This window comes from Eschrichtius robustus, chromosome X (genome assembly GCF_028021215.1).
Source record: "Eschrichtius robustus isolate mEscRob2 chromosome X, mEscRob2.pri, whole genome shotgun sequence".
NCBI lineage: Eukaryota > Metazoa > Chordata > Mammalia > Artiodactyla > Eschrichtiidae > Eschrichtius > Eschrichtius robustus.
Genome location: NC_090845.1, coordinates 90748166 through 90774983, shown reverse-complemented (window position 1 = coordinate 90774983; position 26818 = coordinate 90748166). Strand labels below are relative to the sequence as shown.

At 39.9% G+C, this 26818-nt stretch overlaps 1 protein-coding gene across 1 annotated transcript in view; it reads right to left on the bottom strand.

Moving 5' to 3' along the window:
- Positions 1-18079, bottom strand: part of ARMCX5 (armadillo repeat containing X-linked 5) — a 139309-nt gene extending 121230 nt beyond the window's left edge. The window contains 4 exon segments of the mRNA XM_068532651.1: positions 14398-15860; positions 15863-16048; positions 16674-16753; positions 17982-18079. Of these exon segments, the coding sequence (XP_068388752.1) occupies positions 14398-15860; positions 15863-16048; positions 16674-16753; positions 17982-18079 (1827 nt within the window).
- Between the last annotated feature and the right edge of the window lie 8739 nt (positions 18080-26818).

Here is a 26818-nt window from a genome sequence, read left to right as displayed (position 1 = left end):
CCTTCAGTCAGTCTTAGGGGTAGCTTCAATTAATCACTGATTGCAAGGTAGTAAATGCCCCTCAAATGGAAATTCTCTAGTCCAAAGTGCCAGTAGTTGTCGAGGTGCTCACAGCTCTTGTCATATGCCCCAGTCTATTCTATGCCTCACATAGGGGTATCACACAGCCTATCAGCACCTCAGCCTCTACTCCACGCTGTTTTGGCTCGGGCAATCTTACTGGTTCCCATTTAGCATGTCCAATTAACACTGCTTGAAGGGTAGATTTACATGCCTTCTATTTACAATACTAGGTATGGGAAACATTCACCAGTCAGTTATAATGTCCATCCCCACAATACAATCAGGTAAAAAGAGAAAAAAAAAAGATGCAACCACTTCACATAAAACCTGTTTAAATATACCAATTCTCCTACAAACTTTTACCTTAATTTCATCAACCCTTATATTCCTAACTGTAGCCTCCACTAGGACTTCATCAATAGGTTTTGGTTTTACAATACTAGGTAAGGGAGGTGTTCCCCAGCCAGACATAGTTTCCATTCCCAGAAAACATTCAGGTAACATTCCAACTTTCATAATTCAATTAACCATTACACTTTTATGTTCTCTCAATTGAACTGTAGCCCGAGTCAAGGTTTCACCAATGGATTTTGGTACCACAGTTCATAGGATTCCTGTATCAAGGAGTCCTGGAATCTTTTCTTCACCCCGACTATTTTACCCAAGCTTGTGCAAAAGGTTTTGATCCTTAGCAAGGGGTAGAGCCAAAGGACTCTATAAGTCACATAAAGTCTTATGTATAAGACTTATATGAACACTTATATAAAGTCTTATATATCTTAAATCTTATATAAGATTTGTCAATCTTATATTAATTGTTTACCCCTTGTCCTAAGTGATTGGTCAGATTTCTCATTGTAATTTCTGCTTTCTGGCTTTCAAAATTTCTCCAAATTGTGGTAAACAGAGCTGACTTCTTTAGGGCCCTTTAATGTTGGGGGGCCAGCAAGTCCTTTGGCAGTGTTGTATTAAAATCTCTGTTTTAAGCCCATCAAGATCTGTTTTATTCACTCTGCTTCTTTTTTTTTGTTTGTTTGTTTGTTTTTTTATACTGCAGGTTCTTATTAGGCATCAATTTTATACACATCAGTGTATACATGTCAATCCCAATCGCCCAATTCAGCACACCACCATCCCCACCCCACAGCAGTTTTCCCCCCTTGGTGTCCATATGTCCATTCTCTACATCTGTGTCTCAACTTCTGCCCTGCAAACTGGCTCATCTGTACCATTTTTCTAGGTTCCACATACATGCATTAATATACGATATTTGTTTTTCTCTTTCTGACTTCACTCTGTATGACAGTCTCTAGATCCATCCACGTCTCAACAAATGACTCAATTTCGTTCCTTTTTATGGCTGAGTAATATTCCATTGTATATATGTACCACAACTTCTTTATCCATTCGTCTGTTGATGGGCATTTAGGTTGCTTCCATGACCTGGTTATTGCAAACAGTGCTGCAATGAACATTCGGGTGCATGTGTCTTTTTGAATTACGGTTTTCTCTGGGTATATGCCCAGTAGTGGGATTGCTGGGTCATATGGTAATTCAATTTTTAGTTTTTTAAGGAACCTCCATATTGTTCTCCATAGTGGCTGTATCAATTTACATTCCCACCAACAGTGCAAGAGGGTTCCCTTTTCTCCACACCCTCTCCAGCATTTGTTGTTTGTAGATTTTCTGATGATGCCCATTCTAACAGGAGTGAGGTGATACCTCATTGTAGTTTTGATTTGCATTTCTCTAATAATTAGTGATGTTGAGCATCTTTTCATGTGCTTCGTGGCCGTCTGTATGTCTTCTTTGGAGAAACGTCTATTTAGGTCTTCTGCCCATTTTTGGATTGGGGTGTTTGTTTCTTTAATATTGAGCTGAATGAGCTGTTTATATATTTTGGAGATTAATCCTTTGTCCGTTGATTCATTTGCAAATATTTTCTCCCATTCTGAGGGTTGTCTTTTCGTCTTGTTTATGGTTTCCTTTGCTGTGCAAAAGCTTTGAAGTTTCATTAGGTCCCACTCGTTTATTTTTGTTTTTATTTCCATTACTCTAGGAGGTGGATCAAAAAAGATCTTGCTGTGATTTATGTCAAAGAGTGTTCTTCCTATGTTTTCCTCTAAGAGTTTTATAGTGTCCAGTCTTATATTTAGGTCTCTAATCCATTTTGAGTTTATTTTTGTGTATGGTGTTAGGGAGTATTCTAATTTCATTCTTTTACATGTAGCTGTCCAGTTTTCCCAGCACCACTTATTGAAGAGACTGTCTTTTCTCCATTGTATATCTTTGCCTCCTTTGTCATAGATTAGTTGACCATAGGTGCGTGGGTTAATCTCTGGGCTTTCTATCTTGTTCCATTGATCTATGCTTCTGTTTTTGTGCCAGTACCATATTGTCTTGATTACTGTAGCTTTTAGTATAATCTGAAGTCAGGGAGCCTGATTCCTCCAGCTCCATTTTTTTCCCTCAAGACTGCTTTGGCTATTCGGGGTCTTTTGTGTCTCCATACAAATCTTAAGATGACTTGTTCTAGCTCCGTAAAAAATGCCATTGGTAATTTGATAGGGATTGCATTGAATCTGTAGATTGCTTTGGGTAGTATACTCATTTTCACAATGTTGATTCTTCCAATCCAAGAACATGGTATATCTCTCCATCTGTTGGTATCATCTTTAATTTCTTTCATCAGTGTCTTATAGTTTTCTGCATACAGGTCTTTTGTCTCCCTAGTTAGGTTTATTCCTAGGTATTTTATTCTTTTTGTTGCAATGGTAAATGGGAGTGTTTCCATATTTTCTCTTTCAGATTTTTCATCATTAGTGTATAGGAATGCAAGAGATTTCTGTGCATTAATTTTGTATCCTGCAACTTTACCATACTCATTAATTAGCTCTAGCAGTTTTCTGGTGGCAGTTTTAGGATTCTCTATGTATAGTATCATGTCATCCGCAAACAGTGACAGTTTTACTTCTTCTTTTCCAATTTGTATTCCTTTTATTTCTTTTTCTTCTCTGATTGCCGTGGCTAGGACTTCCAGAACTATGTTGAATAATAGTGGTGAGAGTGGACATCCTTGTCTCGTTCCTGATCTTAGAGGAAATGCTTTCAGTTTTTCACCATTGAGAATGATGTTTGCTGTGGGTTTGTCATACATGGCCTTTATTATGTTGAGGTAGGTTCCCTCTATGCCCACTTTCTGGAGAGTTTTTATCAGAAATGGGTGTTGAATTTTGTCAAAAGCTTTTTCTGCATCTATTGAGATGATCATATGTTTTTTATTCTTCCATTGTTAATATGGTGTATCACACTGATTGATTTGCGTATATTGAAGAATCCTTGCATCCCTGGGATAAATCCCACTTGATCGTGGTGTATGATCCTTTTAACGTGTTGTTGGATTCTGTTTGCTAGTATTTTGTTGAGGATTTTTGCATCTATATTCATCAGTGATATTGGTCTGTAATTTTCTTTTTTTGTAGTGTCTTTGTCTGGTTTTGGTATCAGGGTGATGGTGGCCTCATAGAATGAGTTTGGGAGTGTTCCTTCCTCTGCAATTTTTTGGAAGAGTTTGAGAAGGATGGGTGTTAGCTCTTCTCTAAATGTTTGATAGAATTCACCTGTGAAGCCATCTGGTCCTGGACTTTTGTTTTTTGGAAGATTTTTAATCACAGTTTCAATTTCATTACTTGTGATTGGTCTGTTCATATTTTCTGTTTCTTCCTGGTTCAGTCTTGGAAGGTTATACCTTTCTAAAAATTTGTCCATTTCTTCCAGGTTGTCCATTTTATTGGCATAAAGTTGCTTGTAGTAGTCTCTTAGGATGCTTTGTATTTCTGCGGTGTCTGTTGTAACTTCTCCTTTTTCATTTCTGATTTTATTGATTTGAGTCCCCTCCGTCTTTTTCTTGATGAGTCTGGCTAATGGCTTATCAATTTTGTTTATCTTCTCAAAGAACCAACTTTTAGTTTTATTGATCTTTGCTATTGTTTTCTTTGTTTCTATTTCATTTATTTCTGCTCTGATCTTTATGATTTCTTTCCTTCTGCTAACTTTGGGTTTTGTTTGTTCTTCTTTCTCTAGTTTCTTTAGCTGTAAGGTTAGATTGTTTATTTGAGATTTTTCTTGTTTCCTTAGGTAGGCTTGTATAGCTATAAACTTCCCTCTTAGAACTGCTTTTGCTGCATCCCATAGGTTTTGGGTCGTCGTGTTTTCATTGTCATTTGTCTCTAGGTATTTCTTCATTTCCTCTTCAAATTCTTCATTGATCTCTTGGTTATTTAGTAACGTATTGTTTAGCCTCCATGTGTTTGTCTTTTTTACATTTTTTTCCCCGTAATTCATTTCTAATCTCATAGCGTTGTGGTCAGAAAAGATGCTTGATATGATTTCAATTCTCTTAAATTTACTGAGGCTTGATTTGTGACCCAAGATGTGATCTATCCTGGAGAATGTTCCGTGCGCACTTGAGAAGAAAGTGTAATCTGCTGTTTTTGGATGGAATGTCCTATATATATGAATTAAATCTATCTGGTCTATTGTGTCATTTAAAGCTTCTGTTTCCTTATTTATTTTCATTTTGGATGATCTGTCCATTGGTGTAAGTGACGTGTTAAAGTCCCCCACTATTATTGTGTTACTGTCGATTTCCTCTTTTAGAGCTGTTAGCAGTTGCCTTATGTATTGAGGTGCTCCTATGTTGGGAGCATATATATTTGTAATTGTTATATCTTCTTCTTGGATTGATCCCTGGATCATTATGTAGTGTCCTTCCTTGTCTCTTGTAACATTCCTTATTTTTAAGTCTATTTTATCTGATATGAGTATAGCTACTCCAGCTTTCTTTTGATTTCCATTTGCATGGAATATCTTTTTCCATCCCCTCACTTTCAGTCTGTATGTGTCCCTAGGTCTAAAGTGGGTCTCTCGTAGACAGCATATATATGGGTCTTGTTTTTGTATCCATTCAGCCAGTCTATGTCTTTTGGTTGGGGCATTTAATCCATTCACGTTTAAGGTAATTATCGATATGTATGTTCCTATGACCATTTTCTTAATTGTTTTGGGTTTGTTTTTGTAGGTCCTTTTCTTCTCTTGTGTTTCCCACTTAGAGAAGTTCCTTTAGCATTTGTTGTAGAGCTGGTTTGGTGGTGCTGAATTCTCTTAGCTTTTGCTTGTCTGTAAAGCTTTTGATTTCTCCATCAAATCTAAATGAGATCCTTGCCGGGTAGAGTAATCTTGGTTGTAGGTTCTTCCCTTTCATCACTTTAAGTATATCATGCCACTCCCTTCTGGCTTGCAGAGTTTCTGCTGAGAAATCAGCTGTTAACCTTATGGGAGTTCCCTTGTATGTTATTTGTCGTTTTTCCCTTGCTGCTTTCAATAATTTTTCTTTGTCTTTAATTTTTGCCACTTTGATTACTATGTGTCTCGGCGTGTTTCTCCTTGGGTTTATTCTGTATGGGACTCTCTGCGCTTCCTGGACTTGGGTGGCTATTTCCTTTCCCATGTTAGGGAAGTTTTCGACTATAATCTCTTCAAATATTTTCTCTGGTCCTTTCTCTCTCTCTTCTCCTTCTGGGACCCCTATAATGTGAATGTTGTTGCGTTTAATGTTGTCCCAGAGGTCTCTTAGGCTGTCTTCATTTCTTTTCATTCTTTTTTCTTTAGTCTGTTCCGCTGCAGTGAATTCCACCATTCTGTCTTCCAGGTCACTTATCCATTCTTCTGCCTCAGTTATTCTGCTATTGCTTCCTTCTAGTGTAGTTTTCATTTCAGTTATTGTATTGGTCATCTCTGTTTGTTTGTTCTTTAATTCTTCTAGGTCTTTGTTAATCATTTCTTGCATCTTCTCAATCTTTGCCTCCATTCTTATTCCGAGGTCCTGGATCATCTTCACTATCATTATTCTGAATTCTTTTTCTGGAAGGTTGCCTATCTCCACTTCATTTAGTTGTTTTTCTGGGGTTTTTTCTTGTTCCTTCATCTGGTACATAGCCCTCTGCCTTTTCATCTTCTCTATCTTTCTGTAACTGTGGTTTTTGGTCCACAGGCTGCAGGATTGTAGTTTTTCTTGCTTCTGCTGTCTGCCCTCTGGTGGTTGAGGCTATCTAAGAGGCTTGATGGGAGGCTCTGGTGGTGGGTAGAGCTGACTGTTGCTCTTCACTCTGCTTCTTAATTATCATCTAAAGATTTCCACCCTGCTGGGATGAGTCCCATGACTCTCCTCTTTCTATCTTCTTTGTTCCACTCCTATCAACATTTGCTTTATTCACCTTATTCCTTAATAACTTTAAAATTTCCTACCCTGCTAAAACTATTCTCTTGATTCTCTCCTCTGCTGTCTGCATTCTCTTGTTAATAACCTAATATTTTTATTAGCATCTATAAGACCATGAGGGGAAGCTGAGAAAGCAAATTCCATAAGGCTTCTTGAACTATCCCTCGGTTTTGCAGCAGTAAGGTTACAATGGGGTATCCACGTAAAAGAAGCCCTTTAACCACAGCATCTACTATGACCTGGATAACAAGTATATTCATTGGGTGAATATCCTGGTCATCATAAAGCCAGTCCCACATGGCTTGCATACAAAGCATATCAGCTGCTTCATCTGGGGTGTTCCGCTTGGCATTCATAGAGGAAGATGGACAGTCCCCTTCTCAGGGTAAACAGACCTTACAGTGGTCTTTATCCCATCTACCAGGCTAGTTGTTCCTTCAGAAAAAACCTCTTGTGTGTTTGGATCACACATAGCCATCTGTGATTGTTCTATAGTGATCTGTGCAACCTGTACCAACCCAAACATGCTCTTTCATTCTGCAGCACTCAAAACCAAAGACACAGCTCCTAAATTAGTCACTCTCACAATTTATTTCAGTAAAGGTTCCTCAGTAAACTGATGATATCAATCTACCAAATAAAACAACTCCTTCACACTATGTCCTCTGGTTTCAATAGTTTCTTGGTTTTCCCCTCACCCTACAATGACTACCTTCTTGGTGACCAGAGGTCTTAGAGGTACTTTCTGTTGCCCCTGCATAATTTTTACCTTGGAGTGAGGGCAGCTGTGAGGCTAGTGGCTGAAGCTCAGACTCACTGAAATCTGAGCTTGGTCTAGCATCAGGGTCTGATCCAGCACTCTCTTTTACTTTAAGTTTAGCTATTAACAGATAACAGTTACCAAGGGATTGTATATTTTACCTCTTTCTTATTAGTCTGCATTTCCTTATTCATCCAGTGAGACAACTCCCCAGGAGTTGGATTTGATGAAATAAAATTCATATTTTATGGCAAGACAAGAAAAATTTAAACGTAAAATTTTTCTCTGCCCCTTCGGGCTTCCTCCCTCTCCTCTAGTGTGTATTGTGCATCTGCACTAACCAGACCTCCCTAGGAGATAACCTTCCTTCTTAATCTTGTAAGGGATCATGATGGCCCCCTACTCACTTTGTACATGTAGATCCTGATTGTGTAAACTGTCAATACATCACTTGATATATAATCCTTTTTCTCAAAAATGTATATAACTGTGCTTTGACCTCTAACAGGTGGAACAGTCCTCAGAGCTTTCTGAAAGTCTGCCTTCCTAGTTATAATCCTCAGGCTGTCTCAAATAAAATTTTCTATTTCTTTCTTAGACTGACTGTCAGTTTTTCATCAACAGATCCATCCCTAAATTCCACTGGTAACTTTTACCCTTAGTAATGGATTGTAGCACAGCTGTTGTTCCATACCATGCATGACCATGAATCAAAGGTTCCTCAACCCCCACCCTTTCATCCTTTCTTTTCCCAAACTACATGTTTATGTGAGCCAGGGCTTTCTAGCAAACTCACTTCTCTGACACCAACTAAAGTGGTTCTGAACCCAATTCCAATGTGTGTGTGTCGGGGTGTTGGGGGGAAGATAGTTTCCTACAACAACAACAATTCTCAAATGCCAGCAAGGTGTCCTACGATTAAACTTAATTATGACACTATCTACCCAGAGAGAGCATCAGAGTCCACAGGTCAGGGGCTCAGTCCCACAAGACTGCTCTCCACTTCAAATGTCAATCTCAAGCCCAGGTTATTACTTGTGCTTCTGACCAACCAACTACAGATTGGAGGTTTCCACGACCCCCTCCTTGGACTTCAGATGCCAACTGCGCATCCAGGTTGCTACCTGTACGGCTAGCCAGCTACCAACTGGCTATAAATTAGAGGTTCCTATGGCTTCCTCCTTGATTTCAATTAATTTGCTAGAGTGGCTTACAGAATTCAGAGAAACATTTTACCTACCAGATTACTGGTTTATTATCAAAGGATGTAATTCAGAAACAGCCAGATGGATACGTAGGGCAAGGTATGGAGAATGGGTACAGAGCTTCCATGCTCTCTCCCAGCGCTCCACTGTCCCAGAATCTCCACATGTTCTCCAACTCAGAAGCTCTCCAAACCCCATCGTTTTGGGTGTTTACGGAGGCTTCATTACATAGGCATGACTGATTAAATCATTGGCCATTGGTGGTTGATTCAACTTCTAGCCTCTCTCCCCTCCCAGGAAGTAATAGGAGGGGTTTCAACTGAATATTACGAACTTCTAATCACAGAGTTGGTTCCTCCGGTGACGGACACCATCTTTGGTGCTTTCCAAAAGTCACCTCATTAACATAAACCCAGTTGTGGTGGAAAAAGGCTTGTTATGAGTAATAATACACCCGTTTCACCATAATGGCTCTGAAGTGGATTTTAGAAACTGAGGACAAGAGACCAAATATTATGACAAAACGGCTCCCATTGCTCTTATCATTCAGGAAATTTCAAGGGTTTCAGGAGCTGTGAGCCAGGAACCATGGATGGAGACCAAATATATATGAGAAATATATTTTGGTCCTCTGAGTGACCAATTATATTACTTATAAATCACAACATCACACAAAGCTTACTACAATAACTACAGCAATCTAAACAGTATGGTACCAACATAAAGATAGACATATAAACCAGTGAAACAGAATAAAGAGCCATGAAATAAACCCTTGCATATGTGGCCAAATGATTTTTGACAAGGGTACCAAGATCATTCAATGGGAAATGGACATTCTTTTCAAGAAATGGTGTTGGGAATATCCACATGCAAAAGAATTGATTTGGAGTTTTACCTTATACCACATACTAAGTTTAACTCAAAATGGATCAATGACAAACTCAAGAGCTAAAATTTTGAAACTCTTAGAAGAAAACATAGGAAAGAACTTTATGGCATTGAGTTTGGCAATGATTTCTTGGATAGGACACCAAAACATAAAAAAAGATAAATTGGACTTTGTCAAAATTAAAAACTTATGTGCATCAAAAGACCCTTTCAAGACAGTGAAAAGGCAAGCCATAGAATGGGAGAAAATACTTGCAAATCATAATATATGATAATGGGTTAATATCAAGAATATTTAAAGGACTCCTAAAACCTAACAACAATAACAAAAAAGACCAAACAACCCTATTTTTAAGGATTTATTTTTAAGGGCAAAGGCCTCAAATAGACATTTTTTTCAAAGAAGATATGTAAATGGCCAATAAGCACATGAAAAGATGCACAACATCAGTCATTAGGGAAATACCAAGCAAAACCATGAGATACCACCTCACACACATTAAGATGGGTATTATCAAAACACAGAAAATAACAAATGTTGGCAAGGATGTGGAGAAATTGATACCCATGTGAATTTTTGATGTGAATGAAAAATGATTCAGCCACTGTGGAAAACAGTATGTCAGTTCTTCAAATAAATTAAACATAGAATTACCATATGATGTAACAATTCCACTTCTAGTTATTTACCCAAAATAATTGAAAGCAAGGGCTCGAACAGGTATTTGTACCACCAATGTTCTTAGCAGCATGATTCACAACAGCCAAAAATTGGAAACAACCAAAATGTCCATTGACAGATGTATAGATAAACAAAATGTGGTATATACAAACAATGAAATATTATTCAGTCTTAAAAATAAATAAAATTTTGATACATGCTACAAGGATGAACTTTGAAAATATTATGCTATATGAAACAGCCAGACAAAGTAACAAATATCATAGATACATTCTGGATACATTGTATCTAGATTTGTCAAATTTGTAGAGATAGAAAATAGAATAGTGCTCACAAGGGCCTGATCAGAGTGGGTAGTGGGAAGTTATTGTTTAATGGATACAGAGTTTCAGTTTGGGATGATAAAAAAAAGTTCTGGAGATTGATATTGATGATGGTTAAATGACAGTGTAAATGTACTTAATGTCACTGAATTATACACATAAAAGTGGTTAAAATGGCAAACCTTATATGTTATTTTACCATAAGTTTTAAAAAACCATAGAAATGTACAATACAAAGGGTGAACCCTAATATATACTAGGGACTTTAGTTAGTAATAATGTATCAATATTCATTCATCAGCTGTAACTGATGCTCCCTGTATCTGTAAGTCTGTTCATGTTTTTCCAGGGTTTCTTTTTCTTTTCTTTTTTTTTTTTTGGCCGTGCAGTTTACGGGATTTCAGTTCCCTGACCAGGAATTGAACCTGGGCCACAGCACTGAAATCCCAGAATCCTAACCACTAGGCCACCAAGGAACTCCTACTGTTTCCATTTTGTTTTGTTTGTTTTGTTTTTTAGATTCCACATATAAGTGAGCTCATATGGTACCTGTCTTTCTCTGTCTGATTTATTTCACTTAGCAAACCATCAACAAAACGAAAAGACAACCCACTGAATGGCAGAAAATAATTGCAAATGATATATCCAATAAGAGGTTAATATCCAAATTATAAAGAAATCACACAACTCAATATAAAAAAAGAAAAATGAACAATCCAATTAAAAGATGGGCAGAGAACCTGAATAGACATTTCTCTAAAGAAGACAGACAGATGGCCAATAGACATATGAAAAGATGCTCAACATCACTAATCATCAGGGAAATGCAGATCTAAACCACAATGAGATATCACTCCATACCTGTTAGAAAGGCTATTATCAAAAAGACAAGAAGTAACATGTTGGCGAGAATGTGGAGAAAAGGGAACCCTCATGCACTGTTGGTGGGAATGTAAATTGGTGCAGCCACTATGGAAAACAGTATGGAAGTTCCTCAAAAAATTAAACATAGAACTAGCATACCATCCAGCAACTCCACTTCTGAGTATTCACCGGAAGAAAGCAAAAATACTAATTTGAAAAGATATACGCACCCCTATACTCATTGCGGCATTTAGAAGAGCCAAGATGTGGAAACAACCTAGATGTCCATCAATAGATGAATGGACAAAGAAGATACACACACTCATTATTGAGTAATAACTTTTCATTCTGTCTTGGTGTGTGTATGTGTGTGACATCATCAGTAGCAGCATCTGAACCAAATCTGGGGTGATAGTGTATTCTGTCTCTGAGGGGTGGCCACAACAGTCCCAAAAAGAAAATATATTTTTCTGTACAGTGGAGCCATGGGTTTCTGGCAGAATGAAGAGAAAGGGAGAGGGAATTAATTGTAAAGCTTTTCACTTAATAGAGTCGTTCATCTAGGCTATCTTTGGTAATTTTAATATTGTATTTCAAAACTTTATATATAATGACATTAATGGATTTATGTAAATTATAAAAGTTCCTACCATTGTTCTTGGTATACCAGAAAAACGACATTACTTTAACAGGAGGCTCAAATGGAAAAGGCACAACCTTTGAGCCATTTCCTCTTGTTTCTTATCCATTTGAGATTTATACACCAAGGGATGACAGCCACAGAAGTTTTTGTTTTTCATACCAGACTAGTTTTGACTCAGAAGAAATTATCTGTTATGAAAACTGAAGGATGATAGTGTGCCCCTCCTCTAAAAGCTTTTTTGTACTTGGTCACTGGCTCACTGAGGGATGAATCATTAGTTCTGGATGAGGATTTCTCACCTAAGGTGCTTCAGAGAGCTTGAAGTCCCATGTGGCTTGAATGCAGGTGGGATATAATGGGTACAATGAAAATATGCTGAAGGATATAGAGCCCTGAAAGACTTGCTAGGGAATTTGGTGATGTTATACAGATGGATTCCCCTGAAAGTTCCTCATTTAAAATTGAGGGCAAATAAATAAATAAATAAATAAATAAAATTGAGGGCCCAGCAAAGGGTCGGTAGGTGCTAATAGTCCAGCTGTGTTGCAGGAAGATTTCCTGCTTTACTTGATGACAGGAAAGATGAGAAATCTACACTGATTTTTACCCCCAGCCAGCAACATATTGAGACAAGTAACATCTGGATCAGCCCTGATACTACATGGGCTTGCCTGAATTATTTTTCCAGAAAAGGACATGAAACAAGAGATGAGCAATGGGGTTTTGACTTTGAGTACACCCCAGGAACAATTTGGGAACTGACTCTGTCTTCCATAATTCCTACTCAAGGACAGACCATCAGCTTCTTGCTTTGATACAAACACCTACATACCCCAAACTCACTGTTCTCTTTAACTAACGGAAAATTCCACAGCCATCAACTGATTAAGTGTGTGCTCCATAGGGCATTTGAGACACAGAATATTTCCAAAGGGTCTGGTCCAATTGTACTGTGAAGATCCCCAATTCTGAAAGCAGTACCCACAGCTGGAATTCCAGACGATGGGAGTTTTGTGGATTAAAAACAAGTTATAAAGAACTCCAAAAATCATCTAAGTTGCAACTGTATGTTGCAAAAAGCCTACCTACATTTTTTCACCCTTAATGCACAAATGTGGTTGGTTGTCTTTCATTTTAAGTCCTAGATATACAGAAGATAGATTCAGATTTGACCTCAACAGAAATTAAACTAAAGACAGCTGCTAAAACTAGGGGTACATGACACCTTGTTGAGATTTGTAGGTTTAGGCCTTCCCCCAAACACATAAAAAGTTAGGAGAGAGAGGAAGCTCAATAGAAAGACCAGTATTTGTACACTGTATTTCTCAATACCCAATTTCCCAATTCTGGGCAGTTAAGGAAAGAGGAATGATAACAGCAAAGGAGACAGAGGGTAGGAGAGGCAGAGGTGACCCCAGATCCCAATCTAAACTCTGGCATTCTATGCCACAAACTCTTAACCAGAACTTAGCTTTTATTAGGTATAAACAGGAGGAGCTGAGGTAGTATAGACAACATGGCTTCAGCTCTGTAAACTGTACAAATAAATAGGATAGTGGGATTAGGGGAATTAATTTCTTCCTAACCACACACTCCTAAAGGACTTTGGTCTCCTGTGGCTGTCTCATAGAGCTGAGCTCTAATCAAAAGGGATCAGCACAAACACGGCACTGTCATCAAGCATAGGTGCAAATCACCAAGTCCAAAGCATTGGTCAGCAAACAAAAGCAAGTATGAGAACAAACAGTCATAAAGATGGGGCAAATGAGATTTTCCATGAAGCAATTTTTGTAGTTAGACCCTAGAAAGGCCCTCCTCTGAGACCCAGGAATACAGGGGGAGGGAGCCTCAGATGAAGCAGTAAACTCGGTACCCCAAGATGGGGCACCTGGATGTTGAGGGCACAGTGGGACTAGGTCCTTTTAGAACCACACTTCCATGGCTTTGCTAAATGGGAATGAGAACCAGGAATTTTCTTGGAGGTTAAAAAGCTTCAAGATATCCTGATGAGACATCTTATGTGAAAGGCTGAGCACAAGTTCTGGGACTCAGACTGGAATGAAAGCATCTGTGTTCCTTTACTGCTAAGTCTATGTCTTCACTCCTTTCTCCAGGTCTGCCCAGATGTCAGCCAGTAGCACAGTCCTGTCTTCTTGTGTAAAGAGTGATTCTACTCTTTGAACATGCTGAAACTAAGTGATCTTTCAATGTAAACTTGTTTTGTTTGTACCCCACTACAGACACAGACATTGTTCTTTACTATTCTGTTACTTGTGCTTTATCCCTCTGACTAGACTTCAACTGAAGAACTAGGACAATGTTTTCACCAGTTTTAGCATGCAACTTTATTTACACGTAAATGAAGTATTAAATGAATACACTTATGTCAATATAAAGCACAGAAGTATAGCTTACTCAGGATGAATAAGTTCATTATTAGGTCATATTGCAGAAGTACTAAAAATATCTCAATTTATATAGCACAATAAAAATCAACAAACATTCAAGCTCTCAAGATCATTTGGTATCCATAAAACTGGCTCCTTCAATCAGCACAGATGGCATAAATATTGAACTTATAATATGCATTCATTTCATATTACAACACCAAAAAATTATTCAAGGCTTTGTGAGAACATACGGCTATTCAGAGTTTGAGTATTAATCGTATAACTTTATCTCTCACCTCAGGATCACTGTGCTCTGCTAAGTCTTGTAGTTTCTGACCAAACTCTTTTGCTTCCTGGAATATGGAAATAAGTTCAGATTTAGTGAACTCTTCCTTGGTAAATAGCTTCACCTTCTTTTTGAATTGGAAATTTATATTCTCAAATATTTCAATGATATTAAGAATATTGGCCTTTGACTCATTTTTGTTAAAGGGCGCAACCAATGATGACAGTACTTTGGCACTGATCAGTTCTCTTGTATTGGCTTGATTTTTAGACAAGCGCGAAAACACTTTTAAAACACAAAACTTGGTTTTGCCACTTCCCTTGTTTAACAAGGTGAGGAAATCTGGAATGTAATTGACAATCATATGGTGGTCCTCAAATTTTACACTCAGCTGCACTAATAATTTTAGTCCAGCCAGTTGCTCAGGGGAGTTCAAAGTATAAGAGATTATGTCCTTACAAACTTGGTTTACATATGACTCTCCTGTTTTTGGTTCTCCAGAAGACTCACAGTTGTCATCCACCATATTTAAAGTTCTAGGGTGTTCTTTAACATTGGGATTATTGACCAAGTTTTCAATCATAACAGTAATACCTACATCATGAATTATATCTTGGGTAAATGGATAAGCAGGACTGATACCCATTATCATTGTAGCTATTTCATGAATGAAAGGATCCCTAGTTAACTTAAGTAGGCCAACGAGTTTATCAAATTCTTTAGGCTCTAAACTAAAAACACGTGATTTGCAGCGGCAGGCTTTTGGATTGGGCCCATACTTTTCCCTATACTTAACCTGTTTTTTGAGCTCAGCTAAGGTCTGGAAGTAAGGCCCATTATAGGGTGGGATCTTGGTCAGAGGCCGAATCCCAAGAGGAGTTTCAATCAAGGTCTCAACCAGAGTCCAGTTCCCTTCTGGAGGCAAGGATCGTTCCCCTCCCTCTACTGGGACTAGGACACAAAACCTGGCCCTTGACCATGCTGCCGCTTTTTGCTTTATAGTAAGTTCGGGTTTGGGTTTGGGTGTGGGCTTGGGCTTTTCCTGGATCTTACGTGGAGGCTTATACACTTGAAAAGGGGTCTCTTCTTCAGGCCAGAACCAGGATCCTACACTAGGCTCTTCTCCAGTCCAAAACCAAGAGCAGACATTTTCTTCAGCCTCATCACTGGACTCGATTACAATACCAGCTCTGTCCCCCACCCTCAACTTGATGCTGGCCTCTCTCCTTCTCTGGGACCTGGACCCAATATTGTCTTTATCATCAGCCTTGGCAAAGGACCTGATATTGGCTTCACTTCCAGCACCAGCCTTGACTTCATACTTGGTCACAGCACTGACCCTGGACATAGGCATGGCCTTTGACTTGGTTTGGGACACTATACCAGGTTCTGTAGGGGGGTCTGCCTTAGTCTCAGCCACAACTCTAGTCTTAGTTTTAGCTTCCATCTTGCTCACTTCCCTTGTCAAGGCACGGCCTCAGCGTAGGTCACTGCCTGTGTCCTGGCCACTGCTCCATCCCCAGGCTTGGCCTGGGTCACTGGTCCTGTTTCCAATTCTGCCTCAGCCACTGCCTTGGCTTGGATCTTAGCCTTGGCTCTAGTGTTGGCAGGGCCACTGATTCCAGCTTTCAGGCCAGCTCCAGCCCCTCCTCTGCCCTTGCCTTAGCCTCGAAGCCAGTCATGATCCAAGTTAAAGGCAAGGCCAAATTATGTATCCCCACCCCCGTCTCAGCCTTGACTGAAGGTCTCTCCCAGGTTGGTGTTTTCATACAAAGTCCAGTTGTCACTCAGCCCCCTTTCCAACTATAGGCTCTGCCAGTGATATAAACAACGTGCAGAGGAAGCTCACTCAGGGAAGGGAAGGATGGCTGTGTGCCTGAGCGCAGCCCTGTGGAGGGTGGTGGTCTTCAGCCACTCCAAGGCCACCAGATCTGCCACTGAAGTTGGACCTAGGGGTGGAGGAAGGAAATGGGGCTTTGAGTCTTTTCCAACTTTTTGCTCATGTTGATTAGCACAGAGAGACAGGAAAGTATGAAAATTCAGTGCTAAGTGTAAAAGGCAGATAATTAGCAAACTCCTTCTCCCTTCATTTCATGCTCCCTACTACTGCAGTTGCAACCGATCTTTTTTCCAGACACAAAACAAGAGTATGGAGAGTGGAAAAGCTGAATGGGAGTGAGAGAGACTGAAGAATCCCTAGACTGGCTCTCTACCCCTACTGCACCCAAGCACATCTCCACTACTTCATCCTACAGGTCTACTGAGGAAGTCTCCACATACACTAACCTTCTCTGATCTGGAGTAATTTTCTCCTCCTTTCCTTGCTTCCAATGATGACAAGCCCTACAGCAGACCTAAAGGCAGATCTATGGACAAATAAACAAACAGGAGGATTGGAAACTGATCTCTTGGTAGACTGACCTTGGTCCCTGGTCCCTATATATGTAGTTTGTCTAGTGTTTCCCTCCTTCTGGTCCCTTCCCCCATTGCCTGCTTCAGGACTGCTCCTCCTCCCTGTTTCCCACCATTTTCCTCTTCAGTGACTGCCCTGGCATTTCCCTGTTTCAAAAATGGGCTGGGGTGAAGTATAAGAATAGGAAAACCAAGTGGGAAGTAATAAAAGCAGGTATTACCCTTCTATACCCCCAAAGCTTAGGAAGGCTCCCAACTAATTCAGCAGGGGACCAAACGGGTTAGTAAACTGGCAAAACAGAAGAGATAGAATTCTCTAGTCTCAATCACTCTACCCTCACACCAATCCAAACAGATATAGGACACATTTCTCTTCTTCATTATTTCCTAGCTTCAAGTTGGGTTACCATTTACAAGCCTTCACAACAACTGAGAGTTCCACAGACCTAAGGACAGACCTACACGCAAAGATTCACAAATGCAGAGATAAATAAATAAATAGAGACAATGGAGACCGAGCCCTTGGTAGAGATCAGCACATAGGACACTGATCCTTTCTGGATACAAGTACCTGATTGCCAAAAATTTCTCTCTTTCTTCCTCCCCTCCCCCAAATCTCCAAGCTCCTCTGCTCCATTCTCAAAGTCTGACAATTCCCCTGCAGAGACAACTCAAAAATCGCTGCAAGATAGTGGTGGTGTTAGTAGGGATGGAATGCTCAAACCATGGAAATTGGCTTCGAAATCAATGAAAAGTATGATTTCCAAATTTCATCTAAGTTCTTGTGTTTCCTTTTTCTCCCCAAAGCCTATCATTTTCTTCAACACAATGGGAATAAGGGAAGGCTGTTTGGAAAGCTGGCAGAAAGGAGATCTGGAATTTCCCCAAGATCCCTACCTGCTCTAGTCTTAGCCATCTACCACATCCAAGCACTGACCTCTCTACAGAAATTAAGCCAATTTTCTTTTTCTTATACCCTTTGAGGTTCACTGCCCCCTACCGGTCTTTACAGAAACATAGAGTACCGCAAATGCAGAAACAGACCTACACATATAAACGCATGATACATACTCAACGACCCAATGAAAAGACAGTGGGAGAGACTTGGTTATTAATAGTTAGCCTAGTAACCAGGACAGGAGACCCTTTTCTAATCCAGGGCCTTGATTATCAAACACTTACAACCGCTTTTTACACTCTTTCCCTCCCAGGGCTCCCCAGACCACTGCTCTCACAGACAGCAAGAAGCAGCCCCTCCTCCTATTAATGTAATCCATCATTTCTCCGCTAGAAGCCGCTACTACACTCCTTTCCCTCCCCAAACATGGTGGGTGGGGGGAGGGCAGTGTCTGGAAATCAAGCTAGCAAGAGGCAGATCATTTTAATTTATCACTGCGTGCCGCTCAAATGACCCCTGTCCCTCTCTCCCTCTCACCACCCGCGCCCCATGACCAAGTCACATTTCCCACGTTCATCTCTGACACCCATATCCACACTCCCAAGCAATGCCCGCCTTCTCACTGACCTGCTCTGCTTGGATGAGAAGCAGTTTTTTCATTTCCTTGCCTCGAGGGTTGCCGAGCCCTAAGAAAGAGGGACGGACAGTCAGACGGATACAAGGACACAAGACAATGGCGGCGACTATGTTTGGGGTTTGGCCCGGCACGGCGGATTCACGACGAGATACCTGCTTTATCAGATGAAGGGCCGTAACTGGCAAACGACTGTAACTTTCTGGAATTTCCTTCTCCTTACCGCCCCCAGGACTCCTCAGGGACCCGCTCCTAGTGATTCTTTTAACAGCTACCTTTTCCTCCGCAGACTTTGTCTCTCCACGTCCCCAGAACCAAAACGGACAGCGGGAGCAGCAAAGGGGAGTTGAAGGCGATTCGGCCTCACCGAAGCGGAGTGATACCAGGCCTTGCATAGCGCCACTTTCTCTGTCGGCGAGCTCCGTCCCGCCTACCCTGGCCGTTTCGGTACTGGAGTGGGCAGGGGCGGGGTCTGGATTTTTAGAAAGCAGCGCTGGACGGAGAGAAGCCGACTAAACCAAAGGGTCTCGGTATTAGTTCCCCTCTGTTAGGGAGCTCCTCCACCCCAAACCTACAATCTATTCCCCTGAACTGAAATGTATACGGGTTTCGGGAGGTGGCATCAGTGAATCCGCTTCGGCCCGATAAGGCGGACGGATACCAAAATATAGTTGTTACAAATACCCTTCTCCAAAGCCTGCGGCCCGCCGTAGTGGGTGGGTTGGGGGAGGGGGCCGAGGTAAGAAGGTCAGGAAAGAGGCTCAAGACTGAAAGAGGAAGGTGAATTCTGATCTATTCCAAAAACTATGCGTCCCCTTTATGAGAGAAGCCCCTTCAAAGCGCCCTTCTCAGCAATCAGCCTTTTGAACTAATGCGCAGGGGCGGGGCGGGGCGTCTGGAAAGCTGCTCTAGTCCGACTTGCTGATCAATATCAAACACCTTAGTCTTTTCTTGTTCTTCTCTAAGTTTCTCGCCCTTATTGCCTACCGTATTTCTTGCACAGAAATAGTCGAAGGTAAGGTGGGATGAGAATATAGGGAAAGCACAGATGGACGGAGAGAAGCATATTAATACCAAACTACCCCGGTGTGTACATAAGGCATTCTTATGCCCTGCCTCCCCTCCTGACGCCCACGATATTTTCTGCACCTAAACATGCAGGAGCCTGAGCATGGGTATGTGGAAAACAACTCTGTACTCATGGAAGAGGATGAATCTCAAATATCTTTGTACTGTTGAGCCACCTCCCACCCCACAACCCCACCGCAGGGTTTCCTTATTTGTCACCTAAAATGGAAGATGAAGTGGAAGAGAGTTAAGAAAGCAGCACTAAAGTGAGAAGGGATTAAATGCCAAACTATCTCGTTGCGGGGCCCTTTTTACGCCTGACCCACCATATTGCCTGCACAAAAAGTCAGATGAGGTAGAGGAAATATCAGAAAAGGAGGCTGGGAGAGGAGAGGCGATTTGAGGCCAGACCACCCCCGAGGTTCTGGGCAGCCCTCCCCAGTTCTGCTTTCACTGTTCCTGGGACCACGGACGGGAGGAAGGTGGCAGGCGGCGCCCGTGGAGGCCGAGCCACTGCCCCTCTTCTAAGGGACGGCAGCCCTAGATAGACCTCTGGCCTGAGGAAACAAACCACCTGTCTGTGCCAGTGTCGTCATTCTTTCTGCCACACTGCCATTTTCTCAGTCGCAGTGGTAGCACGGTAGCACACTTTGCCATTTCGCCGTCCCCACAGTTGCCCAGGAAAGTGGGTCTTTCCCTGTCAGAACCCGCACCGGCTCAGACAACCCTCCCTGTCTCACCCCACAGCCAGGTGTCAGGCACCAGGTAGGGCCTCACCTGGCTCCTCTTCACTGTCCTCTGTAAGGAAAAAGGGACACTACCCATGCATTTCTCAAGGGAGATCCTAGCTGCTCTCCTGACTTCTCTCACCACTACATCCTGCCTAATGAATGCACATGCTCATTCTCCCTGAACATATAAATTTTTTTTGATTTTCCATTCCAAGTTGAAAAAAGTGAGGGGCCATTGAGTCATGAAAATTCCATGGCACCTTCTACTGTTTGCAGATCAAGGCCTATCTCTAGGTTTGTCTTTGCCTTTGATGTCTGTAACCCCAAGGCTTAGCCTAGTGTCTGCCACATGGGAGATGCTCTGTGTATAATTTTCAATGTAGGAAGGAAGCAAAGATTTTTTTAAAAATGCATTTTGGAAAGAAACCTGGAGAATCTTAATATCACATTTTGCAATGAACATTTGGGAGGATACACGTAATTTAGATTTGATAGCTTTTTTTTTCCTTTTCTGTCTTCTTTTCATGCTTGAAACTATGCCTTACTAAGCTCCTTAATATATAGCAAACCCCTATGAAATCATAAAGAAAAGACCAGTGACCAACAACCCAGTAGAAAAATAAGCAAATATATAAACAGATTGTTCATAAAAAAGACAAATCAACGTTTCTTAAATATATGAGAAAATGTTTCATCTCACTGATAATAACAGAAGTGCAAATTATAATTACAATGATATATAGTTTCTCATCAATCATATTGGCAAAGAACAAGAAGTTTGGAAACAAATTGGATTGGAGAAAAGGTGGGAAAACTGGCATCCTTATACATTGTTAGTGGCTTGCCTCTTTTGGAGGGTAACCTATTGATAGACAAAGATGTGAAAGAGACTTGGAGGCTTACTTGTATGAACTTTTGTGTGTGCTTTTCGAATTTCTAACCTCATATTTATAATAACTATTCAAAAATAAATTTTAACTTAAATAAAATATGCCTTATAATCAGAGGATATTTAAAACACACCACATATTCTTAGAAATGCTCCAAATCCTCAGACTTACACGCTTAGATTCTAAACCAGGCCACCATGTTAGTAAAAGACAGTGAGAAAGGCCCACTGGTTGTCTTAGAAATGTTTCCAATTCTGAAATGGCATTAACGAGGGTAGATGGTTTATCCTCCAGATTTGAAGGACAAACTTCCAAGAGGCCCTTAACTACACATTTCTCCTGTGAGATTCACAATCTGTTTTACTGGGTAAGTCCATAATAAATGTTGTATGGACACTATTACTACTATTAAAGATAATTTTGCTTTCCATCGAGGAGACTGTATCTGGATCCATATAGAAGTGTGATGTGAAACAGCACTCTTGATACTTAGAAAATATCCAAAGAGCAGAAAGGGTAGCCATTGAAAATAATGATTATGGAAGATAAGCTTTCTATTTTTTAGGCACCTTTTTTGTTTTAGGGTGGTCCCAGATTTTGGTCCTTCCATTGGAGGAAACAAAGAATGGTGAGATAGTTCTCATGATTATACTCTTAACTGAATTCATATGCTGCTTTAGAAATGTCCTTTGTTCTGAAACTCATTTAACTTTTCTATTGCAATTTTTTAAAATTAATTAATTTATTTATTTATGGCTGCATTGGGTCTTCGTTGCTGTGCACGGGCTTTCTCTAGTTGCGGCGAGCAGGGGCTACTCTTCATTGCAGTGTGCAGGCTTCTCATTGCGGTGGCTTCTCTTGTTGTGGAGCACAGGCTCTAGGCATGTGGGCTTCAGTAGTTGTGGTACACAGGCTCAGTAGTTGTGGCACATGGGCTTAGTTGCTCCGCAGCATGTGGGATCTTCCCAGACCAGGGCTCGAACCCATGTCCCCTGCATTGGCAGGCAGATTCTTAACCACTGTGCCACCAGGGAAGTCCTATTGCAATTTGTTTAATTGAAGTTTCTGGGAATGTCTATTTTCCCTATCCTTTAACTTATTTTTTATTACCTAAGTTATATATGCTCACAGTAGAAAAATTGGTAATTATAAGAAAAACTTTTAGGAAAGGTATTGCATATCCTAACACTGATAAATACTGCTAACATTTTGGTATATATCCTTCCAGACTTATATCAGTGGCAGTCTGTGTCTATACAGACACACACATACACATGCATACACAAATATACACATGTATCTTCACCAAAAACGATTTCATTATGTTTATTTCACTGTAATCAGTTATCTATCCAGCAGCATAAAACACGCTATTATTTCTCCTATTTTATTTTATTTATTTAGTATTTTTTTAATCATTTTTTAACATCTTTATTGGAGTATAATTGCTTTACAATGGTGTGTTAGTTTCTGCTGTATAACAAAGTGAATCAGCTATATGTATACATATATCCCCATATACCCTCCCTCTTGCGTCTCCATTCCACCCTCCCAATCCCTCCCTTCTAGGTGGTCATAAAGCACCGAGCTGATCGCCCTGTGCAATGCAGCTGCTTCCAACTAGCTACCTATCTTACATTTGGTAGTGTATATATGTCCATGCTACTCTCTCACTTCATCCCAGTTTACGCTTCCCCCTCCCTGTGTCCTTAAGTCCATTCTCTACGTCTGTGTCTTTATTCCTGTCCTGTTGCTGGGTTCTTCAGAACCTTTTTTTTTTTTTTTTTTAGATTCCATATATATGTGTCAGAATACGGTATTTGTTTTTCTCTTTCTGACTTACTTCACTCTGTATGACAGACTCTAGATCCATCCACCTCACTACAATTACCTCAATTTCATTTCTTTTTATGGCTGAGTAATATTCCATTGTACATATGTGTCACATCTTCTTTATCCATTCATCTGTTGATGGACACTTAGATTGCTTCCATGTCCTGCCTATTGTAAATAGTGCTGCAATGAACATTGTACTACATGACTCATTTTCAATTATGGATTTCTCAGGATATATGCCCAGTAGTGGGATTGCTGGGTCACATGGTAGGTCTATTTTTATTTTTTTAAGGAACCTCCATACTGTTCTCCATTGTGGCTGTATCAATTTACATTCCCATCAAAAGTGCAAGAGGGTTCCCTTTTCTCCATACCCTCTCCAGTATTTATTGTTTGTAGATTTTTTGATGATGGCCATTCTGACCAGTGTGAGGTAATAGCTCATTGTAGTTTTGATTTGCATTTCTCTAATGATTAGTGATGTTGAGCATTCGTTCATGTGTTTATTAGCAATCTGTATAGCTTCATTGGAGAAATGTCTATATAGGTCTTCTGCCCATTTTTGGATTGGGTTGTTTGTTTTTTTGATACTGAGCTGCATGAGCTGCTTGTAAATTTTGGAGATTAATCCTTTGTCAGTTGCTTTGTTTGCAAATATTTTCTCCCATTCTGAGGGTTGTCTTTTCATCTTGATTATGGTTTCCTTTGCTGCGTAAAAGCTTTTAAGTGTCATTAGGTCCCATTTGTTTATTTTTGTTTTAATCTCCATTTCTCTAGGAGGTGGGTCAAAAAGGATCTTGCTGTGATTTCTGTCATAGAGTGTTCTGCCTATGTTTTCCACTAAGAGTTTGATAGTGTCTGGCCTTACATTTAGGTCTTTAATCCATTTTGAGTTTATTTTTCTGTATGGTGTTAGAGAATGTTCTAATTTCATTCTTTTACATGTAGCTTTCCAGTTTTCCCAGCACCATTTGTTGAAGAGGCTGTATTTTCTCCATTGTGTATTCTTTCCTCCTTTATCAAAGATAAGGTGACCATATGTTCATGAGTTTACCTCTGGGCTTTCTATCCTGTTCCATTGATCTATATTTCTGTTTTTGTGCCAGTACCATACTGTCTTGATTACTGTAGCTTTGTAGTATAGTCTGAAGTCAGGGAGCCTGATTCCTCCAGCTCCGTTTTTCTTGATCAAGATTGCTTTGGCTATTCGGGGTCTTTTGTGTTTCCATACAAATTGTGAAATTTTTTGTTCTAGTTCTGTGAAAAATGCCAGTGGTAGTTTGATAGGGATTGCATTGAATCTGTAGATTGCTTTGGGTAGTATACTCATTTTCACAGTGTGGATTCTTCCAATCCAAGAACATGGTATATCTCTCCATCTGTTTGTATCACCTTTAATTTCTTTCATCAGTGTCTTACAGTTTTCTGCATACAGGTCTTTTGCCTCCTTAGGCAGGTTTATTCCTAGGTATTTTACTCTTTTTGTTGCCATGGTAAATGGGAGTGTCTCCTTAATTTCTCTTTCAGATTTTTCATCATTAGTGTATAGGAATGCAAGAGATTTCTGTGCATTAATTTTGTATCCTGCTACTTTAACAAATTCATTGATTAGCTCTAGTAGTTTTCTGGTAGCATCTTTAGGATTCTCTATGTATAGTATCATGTCATCTGTAAACAATGACAGTTTTACTTCTTGTTTTCCGATTTGGATTCCTTTTATTTCTTTCTCTTCTGTGATTGCTGTGGCTAAAACTTCCAAAACTATGTTGAATAATAGTGGTGAGAGTGGGCAACCTTGTCTTGTTCCTGATGTTAGTGGAAATGGTTTCAGTTTTTCACCATTGAGAACAATGTGGGCTGTGGGTTTGTCATATATGGCTTTATTATGTTGAGATACGTTCCCTCTATGCCTACTTTCTGGAGAATTTTTTATCATCAATGGGTGTTGAATTTTGTCATAAGCTTTTTCTGCATCTATTGAAATGATCATATGAATTTTATCCTTCAATTTGTTAATATGGTGTATCACATTGATCGATGTGTGTATATTGAAGAATACTTGCATTCCTGGGTTAAACCCCACTTGATCATGGTGTATGATCCTTTTAATGTGCTGTTGGATTCTGTTTCCTAGTATTTCTTTTTTTAAAGAAGATTATTAATTAATTTATTTATTTATTTATATTTGGCTGTGTTGGGTCTTCGTTTCTGTGGAAGGGCTTTCTCCAGTTGCAGTGAGCGAGGGCCACTCTTCATCGTGGTGCACATGCCTCTCACCGTCGCGGCCTCTCCCGTTGTGGAGCACAAGCTCCAGACGCGCAGGCTCAGTAGTTGTGGCTCATGGGCCCAGCCGCTCCGCGGCATGTGGGATCCTCCCAGACCAGGGCTCGAACTCATGTCCCCTGCACTGGCAAGCAGACTCTCAACCACTGCGCCACCAGGGAAGCCCCTGTTTCCTAGTATTTTGTTGAGGATTTTTGCATCTATGTTCATTGGTGGTATTGGCCTGTAGTTTTATTTGTGTGTGACATCTATTCCTATTTTTGGTATCAGGGTGATTGTGGCCTCATAGAATGAGTTTGGGAGTGTTCCTCCCTCTGCTATATTTTGGAAGAGTTTGAGAAGGATAGGTGTTAGCTCTTCTCTAAGTGTTTGGTAGAATTGGCCTGTGAAGCCATCTGGTCCTGGACTTTTGTTTGTTGGAAGATTTTTAATCACAGTTTCAATTTCAGTGCTTGTGATTGGTCTGTTCATATTTTCTATTTCTTCCTGGTTCAGTCTTGGAAGGTTGTGCATCTCTAAGAATGTGTCCATTTCTTCCAGGTTGTCCATTTTATTGGCATATAGTTGCTTGTAGTAATCTCTCATGATCATTTGAATTTCTGCAGTATCAGTTGTTACTTCTCCTTTTTCATTTCTAATTCTATTAGTTTGAGTCTTCTCCCTTTTTTTCTCAATGAGTCTGGCTAATGATTTATCAATTTCGTTTATCTTCTCAAAGAACCAGCTTTTAGTTTTATTGATCTTTGCTATTGTTTTCTTCATTTCTTTTTCATTTATTTCTGATCTGATCTTTATGATTTCTTTCCTTCTACTAACTTTGGGGTTTTTCTGTTCTTCTTTCTCTACTTGCTTTAAGTGTAAGGTTAGGTTGTTTATTTGTGATGATTCTTGTTTCTTGAGGTAGGGTTGTATTGCTATATACTTCCCTCTTAGAACTGCTTTTGCTGCATCCCATAGGTTTTGGGTCATCATGTTTTCATTGTCATATGTTTCTAGGTATTTTTTGATTTCCTCTTTGATTTCTTCAGTGATCTCTTGGTTATTTAGTAGTGTATTTTTTAGCCTCCATTTGTTTGTATTTTTCACAGAATTTTTCCTGTAATTGATGTCTAGTCTCATAGCACTGTGGTTGGAAAAGATACTCTATACTGATTCAATTTTCTTAAATTTACTAAGGCTTGATTTGTGATCCACGATATGATCTATCCTGGAGAATGTTCCATGAGCACTTGAGAAGAAAGTGTATTCTGTTGTTTTTGGATGGAATGTGCTTTAAATATCAATTAAGTCCATATTGTTTATTGTATCATTTAAAGCTTGTGTTTCCTCATTTATTTTCATTTTGGATGATCTGTCCATTGATGAAAGTGGGATGTTAAAGTCCCCTACTATGATTGTGTTACTGTCGATTTCCCCTTTTATGGCTGTTAACATTTGTCTTATGTTTTGAGCTGCTCCTTTGTTGGGTGCATGAATATTTACAGTTGTTACATCTTCTTCTTGGATTGATCCCTTGATCATTATGTAGTGTCCTTCTTTGTCTCTTGTAATAGTCTTTGTTTTAAAGTCTGTTATGTCTGATATGAGAATTCCTCCTCCAGCTTTCTTTTGATTTCCATTTGCATGGAATATCTTTTTCCACCCCCTCACTTTTAGTCTGTATGTGTCCCTAGGTCTGG